Source organism: Accipiter gentilis, chromosome 6, assembly GCF_929443795.1.
Source record: "Accipiter gentilis chromosome 6, bAccGen1.1, whole genome shotgun sequence".
NCBI lineage: Eukaryota > Metazoa > Chordata > Aves > Accipitriformes > Accipitridae > Astur > Astur gentilis.
The window spans coordinates 27403376-27425197 of NC_064885.1; the positions used below are offsets into that span (position 1 = coordinate 27403376).

The following is a 21822-nucleotide window of genomic DNA, read 5'->3' on the forward strand; positions in this document are numbered from 1 at the left end:
ATTCTTCTGCTTTACTATGAGGCTGCACGGTTGTTCTTTCTGACCCCGTTTGTTCTGCTTTTAACTTCTGAGAAATGCTGTGCTTTTGTGGAATGCTGCACTCTGCTTTGCAGATTGCATATGTATGTGTGTGGAGCAGTTGCACTTGTTCTGCACAGCTGTATTGTAGTTGTACATGATTTTAGTTATCTTGAGCTGAGGTGGGATTCTGAATAGGGTTTGGTTATATTTTGTTGGGTTTTTTTATTACTTCCTTTGAATTTGCTTCACTTAAATAATTTGTAACAAGTTTTGTGTCTTTTCGTTGCTCTTTGGTTTAGGTTTTTATTTGAAAACCAGACTCCAGCCCATGTATATTATAGATGGAAGCTTTATTCAATTCTTCAGGCAAGTAGAATTTTAGTGACAATTTGTAACTTCAAGCATAATGAAATAAAATAACACCAAACTAAAAACACTTTTGTTTTTTTGTAGGGAGATGCTCCAACCAAGTGGAGGACAGAAGATTTCCGTATGTTCAAAAATGGGTCATTTTGGAGGCCACCACCATTGAATCCATACTTGCATGGGATGTCAGAAGAGCAAGAAACGGAAGCGTTTGTGGAGGAACCGAACAAGAAGGGTGCACTTAAAGAAGAGTATGAACTTCCATCAATTTATAATGCTGTTTTAACTGCTAATGTGCCTGGTTTTTTCTTGTTGTGTTTTTGTAGTTATAATACTTCATCTCTAAAACGTTACCATGCTCATCACTATTTGCTGGGTAAAAACATGGCTGGATGGCTGAGCCCAGAGAGTTGTGGTTAACAGAGTTAAATCCAGTTGGCAGCTGGTCACAAGTGGTGGTCCCCAGGGCTCAGTTTTCAGGCCAGTTCTGTTTAATATCTTTATCAATTATCTGGATGAGGGGATCATGCACACCTTCAGTAAGTTTGCAGACAATACCAAGTTGGGCAGGAGTGTTGATCTGCTGGAGGGTAGGAAGGCTCTACAGAAGGATCTGGACAAGCTGGATAGATGGGCTGAGGCCAATTGTGTGAGGTTCAAGAAGGCCAAGTGCTGGGTCCTGCACTTGGGTCACAACAACCCCATGCAGCGCTACAGGCTTGGGGAAGAGTGGCTGGAAAGCTGCCCGGCAGAGAAAGCCCTGGGGGTGCTGGTTGACAGCTGGCTGAATTATGAGCCAGCAGTGTGCCCAGGTGGCCAAGAAGGCCAATGGCATCCTGGCCTGTATCAGGAATAGCGTGGACAGCAGGAGCAGGGAAGCGATCGTCCCCCTGTACTCGGCACTGGTGAGGCCGCACCTCGAGTCCTGTGTTCAGTTTTGGGCCCCTCACTGCAGGAAAGACATGGAGGTGCTGGAGCGTGTCCAGAAAAGGGCAGCGCAGCTGGTGAGGGGCCTGGAGCTCAAGTCTTATGAGGAGCGGCTGAGGGAACTGGGGTCGTTTAGTCTGGAGAAGAGGAGGCTGAGGGGAGACCTTATTGCTCTCTACAACTACCTGAAGGGGGGTTGTAGTGAGGTGGGTGCTGGTCTCTTCTGTCAGGTGGCTGGAGATAGGACAAGAGGAAATGGCCTCAAGTTGTGGCAGGGGAGGTTTAGGTTAGATATTAAGAAAAATTTCTTTGCTGAAGGGTTTGTCAGGCATTGGAACAGGCTGCCCAGGGAAGTGGTGGTGTCACCATCCCTGGAGGCATTAAAAAAGCGCTTAGACGAAGCACTTCAGGACATGGTTTAGTGGGCATGGTGGTGTTGGGTTGATGGTTGGTCTCGATCTTGAAGGTCTTTTCCAACCTAAATGATTCTATGATAATATTACTTAGAAACTCTCCTAACCTCAGTGCTTTTCAGCTAGTCTTCTTTGATACTTGTTGCTAAGTATGTTCTGGATTTGGTTAGATTTGTCATTGCTGAACAGTCAGCCCTTTCAATCCAATGGTTATTAATCCTTTATTTGAAGGGGATTGGGAAGATGGGAGTTTTCCCCCATTTTCTGTTCCTATATGTTGGTAGGGGTATGTAGCACTTTTCTCAACATTGTTAATGATCTCGGGAACTAAAGAGTTGTTATAATCTGGAACTTACTGATGCTGTTCATCAGAAAATAAAATTTGGAACAGTGGTTAATAAGCAGTAAGAGACACATCATCAGCGTTCTTTGCTTGACTTGCAAGTGTGGTGGGGATGGCTATGGTAGTGGAAATGTATACGTTTTCTTAATTTTGCTATTGTTCCAACTGTGTTCTTAGCATGTGGATTTTTTCTTGTTTTATTTTTTTCATCATAGTTACGATACCAGTCATGGGTCTGGAGGGTTTAATATGTGATTTATTTCTTATCTTCTATCTAAAAGGCTCAAAAAGATATTGGGTGTTCTTTATATACAGAGGTCAGGGAAATCCTGAAATAGTTGCTTCTTACTAGCTTTCTGAATCTAATGTTTCTTATTCTGTAGCAATTACTTGTGCGCTTCAGATTTATCCATTTTCATTTAGGCATAAACTAAATCCAAAACCATAATTACTTTATTAGAGATACTGATCTGCTGCACTAGGTATTTCTCAGTTATTTTTCCTTGATTTCTGTATGTAATTAAGACTTAAGTGGGGATTTTTTGCACTTTGTTTATATATGTAATGTGGATACAAATGTTCATGAGTCACTGAAAAAACTCAGACAACAGAATATAAAAATATTTAAAATTGCTTTTGTCCTAAAGATGGAAAAATCAAAATCATAATTAAATGGAAATTCCCCAAAGTACTTGTAATTTATATTGAAAGTATTAAAATTTGTGATATTTCAGACAGAGGGACAAATTAGAGGAAATTCTGCGTGGATTAACACCTCGGAAGAATGATATTGGTGATGCAATGGTTTTCTGCCTAAATAATGCAGAAGCTGCTGAAGAAATTGTAGACTGCATTACAGAATCACTGTCCATTCTGAAGACTCCTCTTCCTAAGAAGGTGTGGAGATTTTTTATAATCTTGTATTTTGGTGGAAGAACTCACTTAACAGCATGTGCGTAGAATATACAAGCATTATTTCTTAAGTTTCATATAGCATTGAGGGTTTTCTATTAAACCGTGGGCTTGAATTCAAGTATGCTTTTTTCCTGTGGTATTTGTTATATATTTCTGTTCTTTCTGAACCTGCTTGTAAATAATGTTCTGCCTTACTATGAAGTTGAAAACAACAGAATAGTCTGTTCAAACAAGGAAATAAAAATTGGAGTGCCATGATTTGTCCTTTGTAATACTATGTAATATTACGTTACAGTGGCTACTACCCTGTAGCGTAACAGGAAGCTAATTGCTCCTTAGCATGTGGGGCTGTGTTACGGTTCGTTCTAGTTCAATACTTCTAGATAGTTTAAACTATCTTGTATTCTTTCTGGAAAAAGGCATATATTTTCAGGATAATTTAAACTCTAGAGTTATTTTAATTTGAACATTTTTTATTGTAGATTGCAAGATTATATCTAGTGTCAGATGTGTTATACAACTCTTCAGCTAAAGTTGCCAATGCTTCCTACTATAGAAAATTGTAAGTATAATATTTTAGGTGATTGATTTAAAAAAGAATATCATTATGTTCAGTTTTGTACATCTCTGGATTAACATGGTTGTAGAGAAATTCACGCTTTGCTATGAGGATACTGTTACAACACTGATATTTATATTTCTTTGCATGAAAATGTATAAGATGTAGCATGTTAGTGCATAGGATCGCTTTGTAATGCAAAAAGTAGTGTATATGCCCTATGCAAGGGACCACTTGCATGGAACCTCATATAGGTGACAATAACTCACGTGCCTCTTGACGGAAAGAAAGCCTGTAGATAATATTCAAGATGCGCTATAGTAAATAATCCATGCGAAGAAGTCAATTTTTTGAAGTAGAATTTTTTTTTTTATTAAAAGGTGTTTTTAATGCTCCGTGAACTTTGGAGAACTTACAAGGGGATTATGTACTTTTTCTAACGTGCTGAGCAGAATTTAGGAAAAATGTCCAAGGGAGAGTACCTTTGTCCTATTTAGATATTGGATTGTGTCTACTTCCTGGAGTGTCTCTAATATTATGGTAGCATGATGGGGAATATTCAGCATGTTACAAAACTCTAGTGATTGCAAATGATGTTTCTTGTTGCAGTGTGTCTTTGTTGTGCCAGTTGAGAGAAGCTCAAGGGAAGCTAGGCAGCCATTACTCACTGTGCTTTCATTGAGGGCACCATCAAGTAAATTAAAATAGAAACATAACTAAGAATTTTCTAAAAATGCAAATTTAATTTTGAGACTATTCTTTCATTGTGTATAAGGTTGTAAAACTCCTTTTATCCTCCTCCAATCTTTCCAGGCTGTATAAAGAGACTGCAGCAGATGTGAAGATCTCCCTTCACAGTTCTGTTGTTGTCCAAGGTGATTTAATATATAGTAATCATATTTGCTTTATAGTTCAGTTCATGGCTACTATAGGGATCAGAACCTTGTGCTTTTGAGTCCTGTGTCCCAGGTATTTTCGTGAATTATGTATGTCCAGAAAACATATATTACAAAGTTTAACTAAAGAAATGTATATGTTTAATTCTAGTTTTGAAACAAAATTATGTCAGATATTCTCTGATCTCAATGCTACTTACCGTACAATACAAGGCCATTTACAGTCTGAAAATTTCAAGGTATGTATTTCGTTGTTATTTACGTGACATAGAAGTCAAATAAATAGATGTTCCTGCACAAGAGATTGCATACTGTGATAGGTGGCTTAGAGGTGGCTTAGACCTCAACCTTCCTGATTAAGCTTTTTTTTTTTTTTAAATAAAAATTAGGTTTTCTCTCTTGCAAAGATAGCCTTGAAATTAAGGAAGAAAATTAGCATCTAACAGCTCAATTGTACCAGTAGACATATAGTTGTAGAGTTGAGAGGATATCTGTCTAGTACTTGAATTGCAAACAAGGCCTTCTAGCTTTCTGATTATTTTTGGACCATCTATATTTCAGTTTCAAAAACAAATTTGGGCTGCTCAGTGTGGAAAGAAACTGCTGGACATAACAGCATAAAGTTAACTTTTTAACATTTTTCTGATAGTTAGGCTTTATTTTTTGAGGTCTGGTAAGCAGGCTGACGATGGGTAGAGAGTGATTTCTGACATCAAGTGCTCTGCTTCTCCCTATTCTCATGCTCAGCCTAGCTTTTTTTTCCTCCTGTTTTAAAGATGCCTCTACAGTTCGGGGTTTTTTTGGTTGTTTTTTTTTTTTTTTTTTTTTTTTTAATCAGAACCTTTAAATACAAATCTTGGTGTAGCTAGTTTTTCTGTATTAAGGTCTTTATGCTGGTTATCCTACCTTCTCTGGTCCTGAGTACTCTAGGTTGAGAATCAATTTTAGTTATCTGCTATTTTAAAACTGTTCATTAAATTATATGGTAAAGACAGGTAGTAGATTTTTTTTTTATATCTACATCTCCAGCTACATTTAATGTGTCAAGCTTGAGCTGAAGCCCATCATTTCAAATATACTTCACTTCCATAAAAAAATGAAAGTAGGAACATAATTTCACTTCAATAATATGCATAAGCTAGTGTTAATTTTAGCTAATTTTATTTTACAAAGGGAAGGATATTTTCTGTTACACTTAGTAGAGGCACGTGCTTTGAACATCTGGGCAGAATGAAATGTACTATTGGGTTAGGAACTGTGAACAGCTGAAACAGATAATGTAACAGGAATTTAAAGGAAAAATAAAACTGAAGTGAGATCTTTAAAAGAGTAGTTCCTATATACATATTTTTGTAAAATTACTAGTCTTGCCCAGCATAGTATCATTGTAATATATTCCAGTATGGAACTACTTAGGAGTAGCTGTCTACAGCAGTAGTTAGTTCTCTGTGGTGTATTTCTGATCACTTAAAATTTCTTAATACAAATTTAATAGTGCTTTTTTTCCTATTGCTTCTAGCAACGGGTAATGACATGCTTCCGAGCATGGGAAGACTGGGCGATCTATCCAGAACCGTTTCTGATCAAACTACAGAATATTTTCTTGGGGCTTGTAAATATCATGGAAGATAAAGAAACAGAGGTGAGTGACCTTTGGTAGTGATGCTAGCAGATGGTAAGGAAAAATATGTAAATATGAAATAGGACTGGCAAGGATTATTTTGATATATCTGTTACAGTGAATAAACTTTTTTCTTCTGAATCCTTACTCTTAAATACAGGTGTAACAGATGTTTTCAGATGCAAATACTGTTTAATCTGTTTATGCATTTGTTGCTTGTAGATTAGGTGCTGTGGTGGAGTTACATTGTGAAACTATTTCAGAGTAAAGACTAGTGCAGAATGACAGGTATTTCCTTGGTATTGGAAATACTCTGTAGTATCTACCTGAATTTTGAGTTAGAATTTCAGGCATTAGTTTTAATTTCTGAGAGTTCTAAACAGCTAGGCATCTGTCTACCTCGATCATCCACTTTCTTTTTGTGTGAGTGTCACACTTGGATGTAACAGAGCTATCTGAGCTTTTTTTAATCTGAGAGGAAGGTTGTGATAATCATTTACACTGGTGATATTCTACTTTGATCTTTGCTGTGTTGTATTGGAGCAGTAAGTTGCTAACTTTTTAGTTTTAAGATACAGCATCTATCTGTTGTTTGGTTTTTTTTCTTTGGTAGAGGTTATTTTTAACAGGATATGTAGTGAGTTTTAGTTCTAGCAGTGACATATAAATTACTATTGAATATTTTGATGTTCTAGGCTTAAAATTTCTAGAATACCATTAGCACTGAGTGAATGTGTACTGATGTGTTTACAGTTATGTATAAATATTATTTAAGAGAACCAAGACAGTGGATGCTAATAAATAGATGTATGTTTAGACTAAGTGCATTTTGTAACTCTGTGGAAACAATGCCTTTCAGAAAAGCAGGAAGGAAACCTACAGTATAATTGGAAGATTAGCTTATTTCACTTAGCAGTAGAGCAGGGTGAACGTGCACCTAATAGTGCCTGTACCGAACAGAATATGTAGATGTGTTTATCATTTATGCGTGTTCCTTAAGTTTGCATTCCTGCTAAATAGTTGACTTCTGTCAGTTCAGAGTACTGGTTCCCAGGGAATCTTTCGTATATAGTAAGTATAATTTATCTGACTGTAACTTGCTCATTTCAAGCTAAGCCTCAGCTTAGTATCTCTTCTTTTGCGTATAGGTATTGCAAAGCTTCCAGTACATTGTGGACAAATTCCTAGTTCTTGCTTATGTTTTTTTATAGGAGGATATTGTCATATTTTTCCTCTGCAATAAACAACTGTACTTGGTAGCAAAAATTATTTGAGTTTTTTGGGTTTTAGGTATTTTTAAAGCTACTACTTCAAAAAGAAATGAATCAATAATTGGAGAAGTAAAGAAAAGCAATGTAGATTTGTTCCTGAAATTATTTGCTTTCAGGAAGTACCAGATGATCTTGATGGTGCTCCCATTGAGGAAGAGCTTGATGGTGCTCCACTAGAAGATGTGGATGGAATTCCTATTGATGCTGCTCCTATTGATGATCTGGATGGAGTCCCAATTAAATCATTGGATGACGATCTTGATGGAGTTCCTTGTATGAAATGTTTCAACCTTACTTTCAGTTTAATTCTTTAATTTTTGATGATCTCTTTTTCCTGAGTACTTTTTACAAGTACAGCTGAGAATTAACATGGCATGTAGCTTCATAAAATGTTGAATTGATTAATTTCACTTTGTTCTAGGAAGAATTAGTTTTAAAACTGCTTTTAGATTGTAATTGCTTCAGAGGCACAGTAGGCATCTTCTGATGTTATGCACATCAGGTTCCAAATCCTAATTTCTTTTCTCTGCAAATAATAAAATGGTATAATACACTTCAGTATTTAAATTTATTGTTATTTAAGGATTTTTCTGTTTGAACTTTTGAAGAGCTTTGGAAATTATTTTTCTGTGTCTCTTTCTCCAACAGTGGATACGGCTGAAGACTCAAAAAAGAATGAGCCTATATTTAAAGTTGCCCCTTCGAAGTGGGAAGCAGTGGATGAATCGGAACTGGAAGCTCAAGGTTAGTTTTCAAAGTATATATAGTAAACTAAAATACTTCCGTAAGTAAACTGAAAGCTTAATGTCACTTACCTATTATTTCATGGTTATTTTCAACTGATCTCTTTAGAAGTTCTAATATGACTATTGTAGTAATCCAGTAGGATTTTCAGTTGTAACTTCTTTTTTGGTTATAACTTCAGTGAAGAAAGTAGTGTATTCTGTTTTTGTTACTCTACTTCAATAACCTACCAACCTTTAAAAAGAATTTCCACTTCATTAAGAATAAATATTGGGAAAAAAAATCTGGGTATGTGACTGGCAGTCTTTCTAAATGTTTGTTTGGAAGATAAAATTTTACAAACTGACAAATACTTGGCTGCTTTTGAAGGATTTACTGAAACATGATATGCAATGTAAGTGAATAACTTTGTAAATAGTAAATTATTCTGATAATGTGCAGTTTTACGTATTTTTATGAAATAGTCTGTATTAAGTGCTAGATGCTGATAAACTTTATCACATTGTAATTTTTATTATATCTACAAATACTAATTTTCAGATTAAGTGATAGCTTTTTCTGTTGTTAAAATTATCTTACTGTTTCTTCTAGCTGTTACTACTTCTAAGTGGGAGCTTTTTGACCAACATGAAGAATCTGAGGAGGAAGAAATTCAAAAGTAAATACTTTTTCATTCTGATGAAAACATACTCATTTTCTGCCTCTAAGGTTGAGTGGTTTTGGCACTTCCTACAAGATATGTATGTATTATAAGAGCAGAATAAGAATGAAATTTAGGAAGTAGGAAAATAAGAAAATGAAGAAAAATCAGGATTTTAGTGCAGCATGCTTTCAGCCCCCGTAATTTTTTTCTAACATGATAAATTACACATTTTGATAGAGTTGTTAACCATAATGTTCAAATTTATGCAGTTTTGGTAACTTAATGTCAAATAGTAAGAACTAAAGTAGTATTTACAGTTTGGAAATGTTGATGTCAGGTATGTATCTATCTAAACCTCTGCCTTTTGCTTTTGCAACACACACAGTGAATAATGTTCTGATGTGTATGTTTCTTTGGATGCTAATATGCTCCATGCCATCTGTTGTTTTTGAGCAGTCTTTTACTTTGTTGTTTAGGCAATTGAGAGCATCTATTAGTAGTGCTTTAAATATCTTAATGCATTGCATGTAGTCCTGCAGCGCTCTAGTGGCCAGTCTGGGAATATAATTTTGAATATCTGCTATGTCTCAGGTTTGTCTCCCAAAAGCAAAAGTGCAGTAAATTCTGGGTTTTTTTATAAAACTTAATATATCTGAAAAGCAAGATTACAGCACTTAGAGATTTTGTTGAGGTGGTGAACTTGTTCTGTAACTGAGTTAGATATAGATTTGGTGAGTGTAAATTTCAAATTCTTCTGCAGTCTGTTTATATGAAAAGTGTAAATCATCTGAGTAATAAAAAACTAGTTATTTAATTAAATGGAAATATTAAGATATCTCTCACAGATGGAGACTGTTTTGTACCTGCAGACTTTTACATAACAATCTTAACAGATTTCACCACTAGTAACTAATCATAGAAACTAAGTAGGAGAGATGGTAAATTTTGTAACAGATAATTGTCTTTTATATATATATAAAAATATTGGTTAATTCTGTATGTTTTCTGTAAAGTCAAGAAGAAGAAAGTGAAGATGAGGAAGACACTCAGAGTTCGAAGTCAGAAGAGCAACACATGTATTCCAATCCTATTAAAGAAGAAATGCCTGAATCCAAGTCATCAGTCAAATACTCAGAAATGAGTGAAGAAAAGCGTGCCAAACTCCGAGAGATAGAGGTCAGCATGTGATGTTTTGTGCCACCCTTCTGTACCTTTCCCATCCTCCCCCCCACCCCTGAGCTCTCTACATATAATAGGGAGTTCTTCTTACTGAAATAATTGTAGTCTTAATATATAGTGGGTTTTTTTTAATCCAGTATATTTTTATAAAGGTATGTTTGTTTACAGCCTTGCTTTGTTTTGGCTTTCAAAATAATGCAGGAAAAACTGAAAAATTGGGTCAGGGGATATTGCACGTTCAGAATTACTACTCTTTTTCAGTGTCCTTTTCCAGTACCACTGGTAGCCTTGGATTGCTTGGGTTCCTCTACACTTTCCTCCTCTTGGGAAATGGGAGTGACTTTTGGATGTGGCCTTAGTTCTATGCCTTTCTTGTTCTCTCTTTCTCTCTTTCCTTGAAGTGTCTGTATTTTATTGCATTTGAAAGTTGCTCTTTTCACTGTCAGCCATCAAACAAAGAAGTAGATGGAACTAAAGCAGTTGGTCCTTAAATGGGGCATTTTAATTGAAGACATATATGCATTTTATAGGGCTCACTCATTTTTTTTATCCTTTCTTCAAGCACAGGTGTTAGTATAGCTGTTAAGGTTGATGAGCACAGATTCTTATGTCTTCACGCTGGCTTCTGATCTTGTGGTTGACTGGGAAGGTAACTAGAACTTGAATTTAGCGTGGGCTTTGTCTAGCAGTGAAGCCTTTCTGTCATTCAGTGCCATGCAAAACAGGTTTAAAATTGCATGCAATTTTCCAGCTTGTATTCAGTATTAAAACCCATGATACAGTGAATACTGAAATTCTTGTAACTTCTGTTCAGTGCGTTAAAGTGATAATAAGAAGCTGCTAAACTACTTGTTGCAGTTGTAGCATCTCCAAGTGACAGATTATAATTTGGGTAGTATTTTGAATGTGGAATTGTGGCTGCCTACCTATTTATGCTATAATGTTCTGGTTAGCTAAAATCAGACATTAGCAAAGGCCCATAATACTCTAAGATGCACAAGCAGTAATATTTTAAAATGTCACAACTGTTGTTTCTCCCAAATATGCTTCTGCTTAATAATTCAGATTATTAAAATTAATGGAGTATAACTAAGCATTTAGAAACCTCTTGTTTTGCATAGCAGTTTGAAAGTTCATGATACGTGGCCATTTGAAGTGAGTAAATTCTGAATTCGAGAAAAGCTAAATGGGATTTATGTCTGACTTGACTCATGGTGGCAGTAGTTCTGTAGAAAATATATGATGTTAGGCTAACAAAAGTACAAGAGAAACTAGTTTTCATTTTGCTGTAATAATGATTGTAGTGGTTATGGAAAGGTCTCCTTTCAGATTGAGTATCTGTTTTATAGATGTTATCCTGGCAGTGGTGGAGGCAGATTAGGAAGTGATTTACTTCAACCATTGTCAATTTTACTCTGCACAAGTGTTGCAAATTCTTTTATCAGTGTATCCCATCAGTAACAGTTTTAGGTGGTAAATATTTGAGGTTTCCAAGTGCATGTTGCTATCTTTATTCTTTGTGGTAAGTAAATTATTGTCTCAGTTTCAGACTTTTGGAACTGCCAGAAAAGAATTGTCATTTTTTTCATTTTCAGAAGACTTCAGACACTATGTAGAAGTAGTTAAATTTTAAAATTTCTCTTCGAGATTGTCATTGACAGGAAGGTACTCCCTGTACTACTTTAAAGCATTCATGCTCAAAGTTTCTGCTTTGGGTACGTACCCAGTCCCTGCCAAAGAAGACATCCATTATTAAATTTGAGATGAGGAAGTGAGGAAAAAACCCAAACAATTACCAGCTTTAACAATTATGCCATCTAATATACACTGTTAAAAACGTCATGTAAAATCTTTGGCAAAAAAAAATTACAAAGTCTGATTCTCTAGCAGTTTACACAGTGGCTACTGGGGAAGCTGAAACACATTTTTTTCATGTGTTTTTTTTTTTTTTAAATTCATGAATACAAACAATTCTTTCTCTTGGCACTTAGTAAATTAAGCTTGTCAGCTGGGAGGGGAAAGGGTAGCAAGAAACAAACTTTGGCCACAGCTATCAGACTGGTGCCATCAGAGAAGGCAAGTTATTAACCCTTTGTTTGCTGCCCCCGTTAACCTGCTGAAGTGTGGATTCTTTCCAGAACTTAGCAAGAGCAGAGGCTTTTTTGTAACACTGAAATACAGTGATTTCTTTGCTGTTTTTTTTAAGTGTGGAAAGATTGGCACTTTGCTTTACATTATAACTCAAACTTCAGAATGGTCTTTATGGTGCTGTGCATGTGTGTCTCTCTTTCCCTGCCCCAGGGACATATAAAAGAAAGGTGTATTCCTCTCTGTAAAGAGACCTCAGTTCTGTGAAGTGTTAGAAAAATGGGAATTTTATGTTGCTTAAATTGTTCATTAAGCTTGTTTCCTCAGAGCATACAAAAACTCACAGACAAAATGAAGCAGCATTGTCCTGCTTGGACCATCCTCTAAGGTACTTTACTTCTGTCTCCATCTTGCTGTGCAAGATTTTATAATCCTACCCCCAAAAAAGCACAGTGCAGGCTTCATCTGCAGCAGGAGGCAGGGTTTTCACAAATCCAGATATATCAGTGCTTCCAAAAGGGTCAAACAGGGAGATTTGTCCTCTTTAGTAGCTGCCTTTACTCACCTTTTTGTTAGCCACCTGAGACCTCAAAGTAGTGTTTGATTGTTTAATCAGAGGTAGAAGATGAATGGTCTTCAGTCTTCCTGTTCAGCCTTTCTGCAATGTACCACTGAGCTCCAGGAGTTGCAGGGTTCGATTCTGTTATATCGTCATGTGTCTGTGCTCTGTCAGTACTCCTTTGCCCAGTGCGTAAACAGAGATTGTCCCCCTGTCCTGAAAAAAAATGTGTCATGGTATTTGAGGTACAGTTTATTTTTCTACCAAGAGCCAAAGGGGTTTTTCCTGCATGTCACAAAGGAAAGGAGGTTACTCTTCTTGCTTTCTTGATATGAATTGCTGTACCAGACAAGATCAAAGTTCCTTTAGTGTAGTATTCAGTCTCCAACAGAGAATGACTAGAGGACAAGATAAGAATAGATTAAGCATAGTTCACAAGAGCAGATTGTATCCACGGCCTGTTCTGGATTTCAAGGCCCTGCATACCTTTATCAAGAAACTGAAGTTCCATACAGTTTCCATTATTTCTTTTTCTGGATTATGGTGCTTAGTATGCAGAATACTCCCTTTTGTGTATTTGTTAATCAAGTCAGAGGAGCTGTCTGAGGCTTGTAATCATCACTAGAACAACATAACCCTTTGGTCTTTACAGTCTGTGGAGCTTTCTGCACCTAGCTCATTTGAGGCCACTGCAAAATGGCAAAAAGTTATCCAATTAAATATCTTACTCATTGCAGCTTAATAATAACAGATGAGACAAACTGGCTCATGCTTGATCAATAGTTTCGCTATTTGTAGCAATTGTTCCTTAGAAGATAATGACTATCTTAATTCAGCAGGTTCTGGTCTATTTTAAATCTTTGAATCTACTTCTGCTTTTCACAAAGACAAAAGTGAGGAATTGCTTATCTCTGAGACACATAGCATCCTGTGAGTGTGATTGAGCATGCCAGAGGTCTGTTATGGCTGAAGAGGTATTTTCACATGTTCATCAGTATTGCTGTCTTCTGTTGTTGACAATATTGTAGCTGCAGAAATTCCACTGCTCATAGACTTGCTGGAAAACTCAAGCTTTCAAAGAGATATTTTGCTATGCTTCTGGCAAAGTCTAGGACTGATTGCAGCCATTGCTGGGGCAAGTCTAAACCAGAACATTTTGGTCTGCTTGGATTTCTATCCTGTCTGTAATCGGTCTAGATTTGAGTGCAATTATATATCAAGCAGAAGTTCCTGTCTTTCATCAAGCATCTGGTGATTAACTTCCTAGTTAATCCTAGTATGTAGTATGCAGCTAATCTACCTCAAATAAGTTGTGTTTGAACCTGGTCACTTAAGTTCTGAGGCAGTGTACCTGTGGAATAACCTCTTGTGAAAAAGCCATTTTTTCCCCATGAAGACCACTGTGTATGGACTCGGACAGCATCAGCAGAAGATTAGAAAACCAAGAACAGTTCTTGAAAGTAGATTCATTTTAAGTGAGGGAGGCTACGCACAGCACACGTGTTTGTGTTAAAATGCAAAAAGCTATGGGCACAGCTTCAGTTTGCATCAGTCTGTGGTTTCCCAAAACTGTGGTAACAAGATGTTACCCTTTTCTGTAACTTGCTAGCTTACTGCTTAGTGTATAATCAAGGCCTCAACTTCTAGGAAAGGCTGAATCTTTAAACTCTCCTCAAATTATTTTGAGGAGAGAGGGGGAAATTTTCAAGATGAGAACCAGTAGACAAGAGGCATCTTGTGGAGCTGTTTATCTTGAACTTAAGAGAGATACCTCCTCATGGTTAGTGAGGAATATGATCCCTGCATTGGAGCATTTAGTAGAGATTGCTTACAGGAGCTCCAATGAGATTTGACACTTCTGCGTTGCAGTCTCTGAAAACCTCTGAACTCTCTCTGCTGTGGGAGACTGCTGTGTCTGAGACAGTATTATGAAGTTTTGGCACAGGTTTTTGAAGAACTTTGCCCTTCCATGTTACCATGCATATTACTGACTCCGGAGGTAGTCTAGATGAAGTCAATGTATCCACTCCTAAGGATGAACAGGCTTAATAGCTTTTGTCTGTTGGATAAGAATAGTTAAAAGAATAACCTATTCAATGAGAATATATTAGTTCTTTCTAAATGCAGGTTTACGAAGTGGAATGCTTACAAAATTCATTGATTATATGCTTAAGCAGATTTAAGCTGAAGGTTTAAGGATCTCTTTCTCCCTGGGGGTGTTTCTGGAACTGTATGATTGGAATATAAGCCTCATATACTCTACATGAAAAGAACAATAAGAAGGGTGTTCACTATGGCCAATATGCTATGAATAGTGAAATGGCAAAGGGAGATAACCAAACGTATGAGTTTATATAGTAATTCTGAGTGGTGGAATTCTTTAGAGAATTCTTTTCTGGACTTTGGGTCCTGTGTAATTCTTTCTCTTTTAAAACATAGTTATGGTGGTGATGTTTTAGAGCAAGTAGCAAAAGATGCTGTACATGAAGGTGTAGGATGAGCTGATCTGATCTAACTGCTCACCTCTGCTGAAAAGGAATATTCTGATCCTACCTGTGAGCTCTGGCACTTGCTTGTTCTTCCCAAGCCAATACATCTTACTAGTGCAAGGGGGGGGAAAAAAAAATTGAAGTGTGGGGGGGTGGCTTCTGCTGGATTAGTGAATTGTTCTGGTTTATGGAAGGCTCAAGCCAAGCACTGCAGCTGCTGCAAGGGCAGGGTACAGGAGGAACCCTTTGCTTGGGGTGCAAGAGTGGAGAAGAAAGGTGGAAGAGAATGGTATTTCTGTAGTAAGCTGTTGATGCCATCTCAGGATTTTGTAACACTTACCTCCTTTTCCAGGGGATGTACTAGAGCTGCTTTCCTCTGTCCACAGCATCTTTCAAAAAGGAGTCAGTTTACATGGGTTCAAAGGGAGATAGAGCAAGTATGCGGAAGAGAGATCCTTTGATGATTGGTCTGTAAAAGACTGCAACTGTCTCGGGAAACTGTCTGTTCTTAACATAGTTGGAGTTTAGGGAGGTGTTGAGTCAGTGGGTATTGTATAGGCTTTTCCTATTTTTCCTCTCTTCCTCTAGGCACCTGCTAATGACCACCTTCCCCCCCCCCCCCCCGCCCCCCGTTACTGGAAAGATTACATGCAAATAGTTCCTCTTGGCATTTTAAATTTCATGCCAGCAGTGGGTTGTGTGACATGCGTGTAAAACAGGCTGCTAGAAGTTCAGCATTTCTTTGCATCTAGATAAGCTTATTAAATCAAGTAAAGCCTGTTGATCAGATTCCTAGTTTTCCTTCATTTCAGGTTACTCTGGGCTATAGACTTATGCTTCCTTGCTTTCAAAGTACGGTTAAACAGGTAGTGCCACTGCTTTGTTGGCTAAAATCGTAAAGAAATAAAATCTTCTAAGGATGGGGGGGGTTTATTTTGTTTTTTTAAATTATCTGGGTGATTTAGTTGGGAAAACAAAGTAGAATTCTTATGGACATGTTCATACTGTGACAGCCCAAGAGGCCTTCTGGATCAGCTAAGCCTCCTCTGTACTCCTTTGGTTCAGTACTGAGTGTGTGAAGCAGCTTATGGCCTTGGAGTTTACATGATGGTAGAGAAGGCAATCTTAATTTCTTACCAGAACAGGTGGTATAGGGTGACACTGAATATATGGTTCCAAGAGGTATTCCTGCTTTTGAAACTTCTGCATTCCAAGGAGGGGAGAAGAAAAAACGCCTTTATGGAAGGTGGAGTGGTATGTGACAAATGATGATGTCAGTTTTCCATTGGCTGCTGACTATTTAATTGGCTGAATTGTAAGCAAAAATGAAAAATACTCAACCATAGGTAGAGCATACTCTGTAAATGAGGGAGGTAGGCAGAATATTTGTCAGAAATTTACCATGGTACAAGATAGCAATGCCCTTTTCTAAAATGAAAAAATGTGTTGTTGGCATAAGCTCTGTAACTGAAGGAGAAGGGGATCCTGTTCAAAGTAGTGCTATCCTTGCCTGGGTTTTATGTTTTTTAACATATTTGTTCTTCTGATTAGTTTGGTTTTGTGGTATCTTCCCTTTCTGCTCAGTCAGTAATTGGAAGGGCTGATTAGAATACATGGTATCTTCATATGCAGGCTGGTCTGCTGCTTTTGAGAGGGAAGAAAAAACCTTTAGGGTTTGATTTTGTGCCTACTTCATATTAGGGAATTGAGGACCTGGAGAATAAGAATCCTTTCAGATAATCAAAATGGACACAGTTGCAAAGTCTTTTCCTTTGTGTGTTTTCAGTGTGGCAAAGTTAAATATTTCTAAAGAGAAAAATATTTTGTGTGTTCCCTAAAAATGAAACCTCAAGCACTGGAAAAATCTACTCTTAGATATGACTGTGTAGGTCAGTATTGAAACAGGAAATACAGGAGGGTGAGAGCATAAACATTTGGAAGAGGGCTGACAAATACAATGAGACTTGTTACCAAGCTGCTCCTCCTCCCTGCCCCCCCCCCCCCCCCCCCCTCCCCGAAAAGGAGAGACATCTTCTCCTCCAGAAAAATTGAAGGATTGTTTGTAAAAGGCCATGTCAGTAAGAATAAAGAATTGACAAATTAAGAGACGTGAGTGAAGTTTTATGATGTGAATTAACTTGGAGAAAGGTTTCAGTGTATCGAGGGGGAAAAAAAAAAAAATCTAAGTGGAAAAATTCTGACATTTGTTTAACTTTGTGACTCAGTTGGGGATATTGTCACAGTAAATTTAGTGTTACATCTAGTAGCACTAGTGAACTGAATTTTGTTGCTAAGCTTGATAGCATATGAAAGAGTACTACGTTAGTAAAAATCACTTCTTTCAAATCAGCCACTCTGTGCAAACAGCCCTAAAGAGGAGATGCATTTGTTTTATGTCCTAATTATGTCAGTAATTTGATTTTAATATTTAGGATTAAATGGAAATAATGCAGTTTCTGAAGAAAAACTTGGAGTAGATAAGAGAAGTTGAAACAATGTTAAGACACCTGCAGTAAATTACCTCATTTTGAAAGAAAAAACCCCAGACAGATAATGATCTAAGAAATATAAGGGTGCAGTGTTCTAATGATGGGAACAGAATTTAGTAGAATAACAGAAAAAAATCCCTTTATTTTTAGTTCTTAACATGTCTGTAAACAACTGCAGGTGCCTGCAGACAAGTATGCGGTTTTGTTGCTTTGATCCAGTTTAAAGTAAGTTAGTATCTTTTTGTGCACAAACTGGTATAGAAAGAATGAAGAACACAGATTATAAATTATGGAAATTTCATTTTCAGCCACCTGCCTAACTGGATAATAATAAGCCCAATAACCTAATGGTCAGTATTATTTTCACAGCTTAAGGTGATGAAGTTTCAGGATGAGTTAGAGTCTGGGAAAAGACCCAAGAAACCAGGCCAGAGTTTTCAGGAACAGGTTGAACACTATAGAGACAAGCTGCTCCAGAGGGTAAGAAATGTTCTTTATGTTTGGCTCTGATTCTGTGATTAGGCTTTTACTGAGTTTATCAAATGTAAGGTGGCATTAAGTTAAACAACACATGGTTCTCGTTAAAATTCTACTGTAATGTCAAACTGCATGTCGAAGTCCAAGTGCTTTCTGCAGAGTAGATATAATCTCTCTTTTTAATAAAAATAATGTAGCATTTCACAGTGTACAGATGGGTGTCATTAGAATGTATTGAAAGCTTAAAGAGGTCACTTCTGGATCTGCTACATAAAGCAAACTGTTAGGTGTGGGAAAGGAAAGGGAGAGCTGTCAATTGAAGACGTTCATCAGGCTTTTCATTTTGCTTTTAGTAACTGATCCATTGTGCTAAAGGCTTCCAAAGGAAGAAAAGGAAAAGTATTAAGCAGCATATGTGCTTCTGATTCTCCAGTGTCTAAGATTTCCTGGATAATTCCAGCTCATGCTGTCACCCAAAAGTGAATAATTCTGTACCATTACCATTTTTAGTAGTTCTCTCTGGACTATGAAGTCAGAGCGGCTTTAAAAATTAACATCATATATGTGATGTCATGTGATCTAGAATCTTTGAAACATAACGGAAGAACATGTAACCTGTTTGGACAATGCATTTAGTGAGAGAGAGTAGGTGGATTTGCTTCTCTAATCTGGTTTCACCGCCTGATAGATGATTGATTGAACCCATGCAGTTTCTTGAAAGCTAAATACAAATAGGCAGTTTTCACCAGGTGTTTGTCTGTCGGTTGTTCTTTGCATTATTTGGTGCTCAATATCTGACTAATTCACTAGAGTAATTCTGCACAGTACCTTGAAGAAAGAGACTTGTAAAAAAATTAATAAAGCTGATCCCTGAAGGAGACTTAAACATTTGGAGGTTGATGTTAGCAGTTAAGACTTCAATTTTTATAAGTAACTTTCCTTTTAAATGTAGTTTTATCCTAAAACTTCCCACTTCCTCTTTTTTCTGTAATTGGAGAAAAGTTATTACAGTAAGCACAGAATGTTTAGTGAGACAGTAGCTTAAAAAAACCAGAAGTTGTAATCCTGGTAACTTTGTTAGATGCCTTGTGTTGAATTAGTTCAACTAGCTTGCAAGAGTTTAGATTTTTAATAATTATCTCGCTCTCAATAATGAAGGTAATATTTAGTTAAGTATTTAATGATAATTATAACAGGTGTTCTTTAAAACAATAATAACCCCATTGTTAAGGGAATAACTTTATCTTTTGCTATAATGCCATAATAAAATTAGTTTGTATAATAATAATATAATACTGGTTCTGATTGCATTTCCCATGAACTTGGTGGTTGGTCATGGTTTTTTGTCTCATTTACTATAGGATAAGCTTGCGAAGAGTAAATTTCCTAGTGCTGTATATTGTTAAAAGAATAGGAATTTACAGCTATTTTAAATACTGTTTATTCCTGTTTATCAAGATGAAATAATGTTATGCTATCAAATAAGCTAGGCGTAACTTAAGAGCCCATTGATTTTAGTAGAATCTAACAATAGTTTGCAGTAGTAGGTATAATGATAAGGGACACTTTAAAATTTTACTGGTAAGTCTTCCATGCAGAGAAAATGTGAGACTAGATTAGTATAGCTGTCCTTGTTTTTCCTGTGCTTGTGTTATCTCCTCTCCTGCCTCCCCCCCCACTTTCTCTCATTTAGCTAAATCACCCTGTCTTTGTCTTCTTTATGAAGTATGCAGGGAATGGGGGGGGGGGGGGGGATGTGCCATGAAAGGAATTTTTTTTACACCAGTACTGAAAGAAGCACATCTCTTGATCTCTGTGTTCAGACTTGCTGATGGTTTAGGTTTATTTTTGTATAATTAATTTTCGAATTATTTGACAGACAAATGAGGTGTGCTCAGGAGATGTATTTTCTTTCAAAATGGTTCTGTTGGTATATAGAAATGGACCATATTTGTGAGTTTTTTTGACAGAGTAGATGTTATTGCAGAATCTTGTTTGTATTTTTGTTTTGTCTTTAGATGTCTTGTAGTTGTGAGATTATCTCCATTTTCAGTCTGAATTAATGAAGATGAATGCATATGTTTTAAGTAGAAAGAGGTTCCTGCTATTCTTTCATGTTTAATTTAGTTTAGAAAATCTGTTACAGCTGTAATGTTTCCCTGAAGTTTGTAAAATCAAAGATTGTTTGTTTCCAGTTAGATACTCACTCTCACATGGGGTGACATTTTTCATGCTTTTATCAGTTTTTGTGTTACAGTAAATATTTCTGCTGTGTAAAAAGAAGTAGTAAAGATGTGAAGAGCAGGTTAGTTCTATATCAGATTATGTGCTGTGTTCCTTCAGTGCTCAGTGCTTTTATGCTGTTCGTGATTAGCTTGATTGTCTTTACTTAGTAATTAGTCACACCTCATCTGAAATAATGAATGCTTCTAATAATTTAGGAAAAAGAAAAAGAGTTGGAAAGAGAACGGGACAGAGACAAAAAGGACAAGGAAAAATCTGAATCCAGGTCCAAAGATAAGAAGGAAAAGGAGGAATGTACACCAACAAGAAAAGAGAGGTACGGCTTTCCTTGGAGTGAAGTGGATGGGAGGAAAAACCTTACAGTTAGTATCTTTGTATACAATGGCAGACTTGAAATTATATTGTATCACACATCTTATTTTAAAAGAAAAACACAAACCCACCCAAACAAAGAAAATACCCAACAACAAAACCCCACACTTTGGATATTAAAACATGCTTCAAAATTTTAAAGGAATTGTCATTTTTATCCTGCCCCAGGTGACGTACCCTTTTGAATAGTATCCTCTTTTGGCTCTCTTAGGCCCTGAGGAAACATTGTAAAATAACCAGTTGAAAACAGGGTATATTTAACTCTCTCTTAGCAGTAAATTGACTGCAGTGTCAGAAATTATTATCATACCACAAATTATTTGCAATGGTTTAGATATTACTCATCTCATAGTGAAAATTCTTCAAAACGACTAGTTTTAGGGTAGTTGATTGTACACTCTGATCTTCTAATACTTGTATAGCCAAACTGGTCATGGTATTAAGCATAGATATGGTAAAATGCCTTGCTTTTCAGGAAACTGACAATGTTTTTACACTGCAATAAACAAAGATGAGTCACAGGCCTTAATTTGGTTTTTTTTCAAGCAGAGAAAATTTGGTGTACATGTTGAACATGATTATTTTTTTTAATGTAATAAGCCTACTACTCTTTAATTACTTAAAAGGATCTAACGTTGCACTGGCAAAAGAAAATATTTAGAGAAAGGAATCTGTTTTCTTAATATACGTTTTGACTTCTCTGTGTGTCTCTGCATGTGTATGTGCGTAACTGTATTTGCTTTCTTTACAAAGGAAAAGACGACACAGTGCTTCACCTAGCCCATCTCGCAGCAGTGGCAGTAGACGAGCAAAGTCTCCGTCGCCAAAATCGGAACGCTCAGAGCGCTCTGAACGGTCCCATAAAGAGAGTTCACGTTCTCGGTCATCACATAAAGATTCTCCCAGAGATGTCAGTAAAAAAGCCAAAAGGTAAGCTGGCATCTTCTGTTTCAGGTTGTAGGAAAGTTAAGTACATAGGTATGTTTTTGTTGGGTTTTTTTGTATGTGTTTTTTAGCAGAGCATATCTGATACACAAGTTTTTTCTCTCATAATGGACTATACTGCATGTTCCTGATTAATATCTTCAGACACTTGGTGTCTGAAATATGTACAGCCTCCTGCCTTGACAGCTCAAGACTCTTCACTTCTCTGTTCTTGTTTACCTGTTTACTGATAACTTTGAGAAATACTGCTTTTGAACTAAA

At 36.7% G+C, this 21822-nt stretch overlaps 1 protein-coding gene across 7 annotated transcripts in view; it reads left to right on the plus strand.

Annotated features, from left to right (window-relative positions):
* The window catches only part of U2SURP (U2 snRNP associated SURP domain containing), a 47721-nt gene that overhangs the window by 24362 nt on the left and 1537 nt on the right, over positions 1-21822 (plus strand). For 6 of the 7 annotated variants that reach the window (XM_049802889.1, XM_049802890.1, XM_049802891.1 and 3 more), the window contains 13 exons: positions 321-391; positions 479-638; positions 2805-2967; positions 3468-3547; positions 4592-4679; positions 5960-6082; positions 7449-7605; positions 7981-8076; positions 8668-8734; positions 9733-9895; positions 17893-18003; positions 20442-20560; positions 21370-21546. In XM_049802889.1, the coding sequence (XP_049658846.1) occupies positions 321-391; positions 479-638; positions 2805-2967; positions 3468-3547; positions 4592-4679; positions 5960-6082; positions 7449-7605; positions 7981-8076; positions 8668-8734; positions 9733-9895; positions 17893-18003; positions 20442-20560; positions 21370-21546 (1575 nt within the window). The remainder of the gene's footprint in view (positions 1-320; positions 392-478; positions 639-2804; positions 2968-3467; positions 3548-4591; positions 4680-5959; positions 6083-7448; positions 7606-7980; positions 8077-8667; positions 8735-9732; positions 9896-17892; positions 18004-20441; positions 20561-21369; positions 21547-21822) is intronic. The other variant, XM_049802893.1, reaches the window with a different exon arrangement.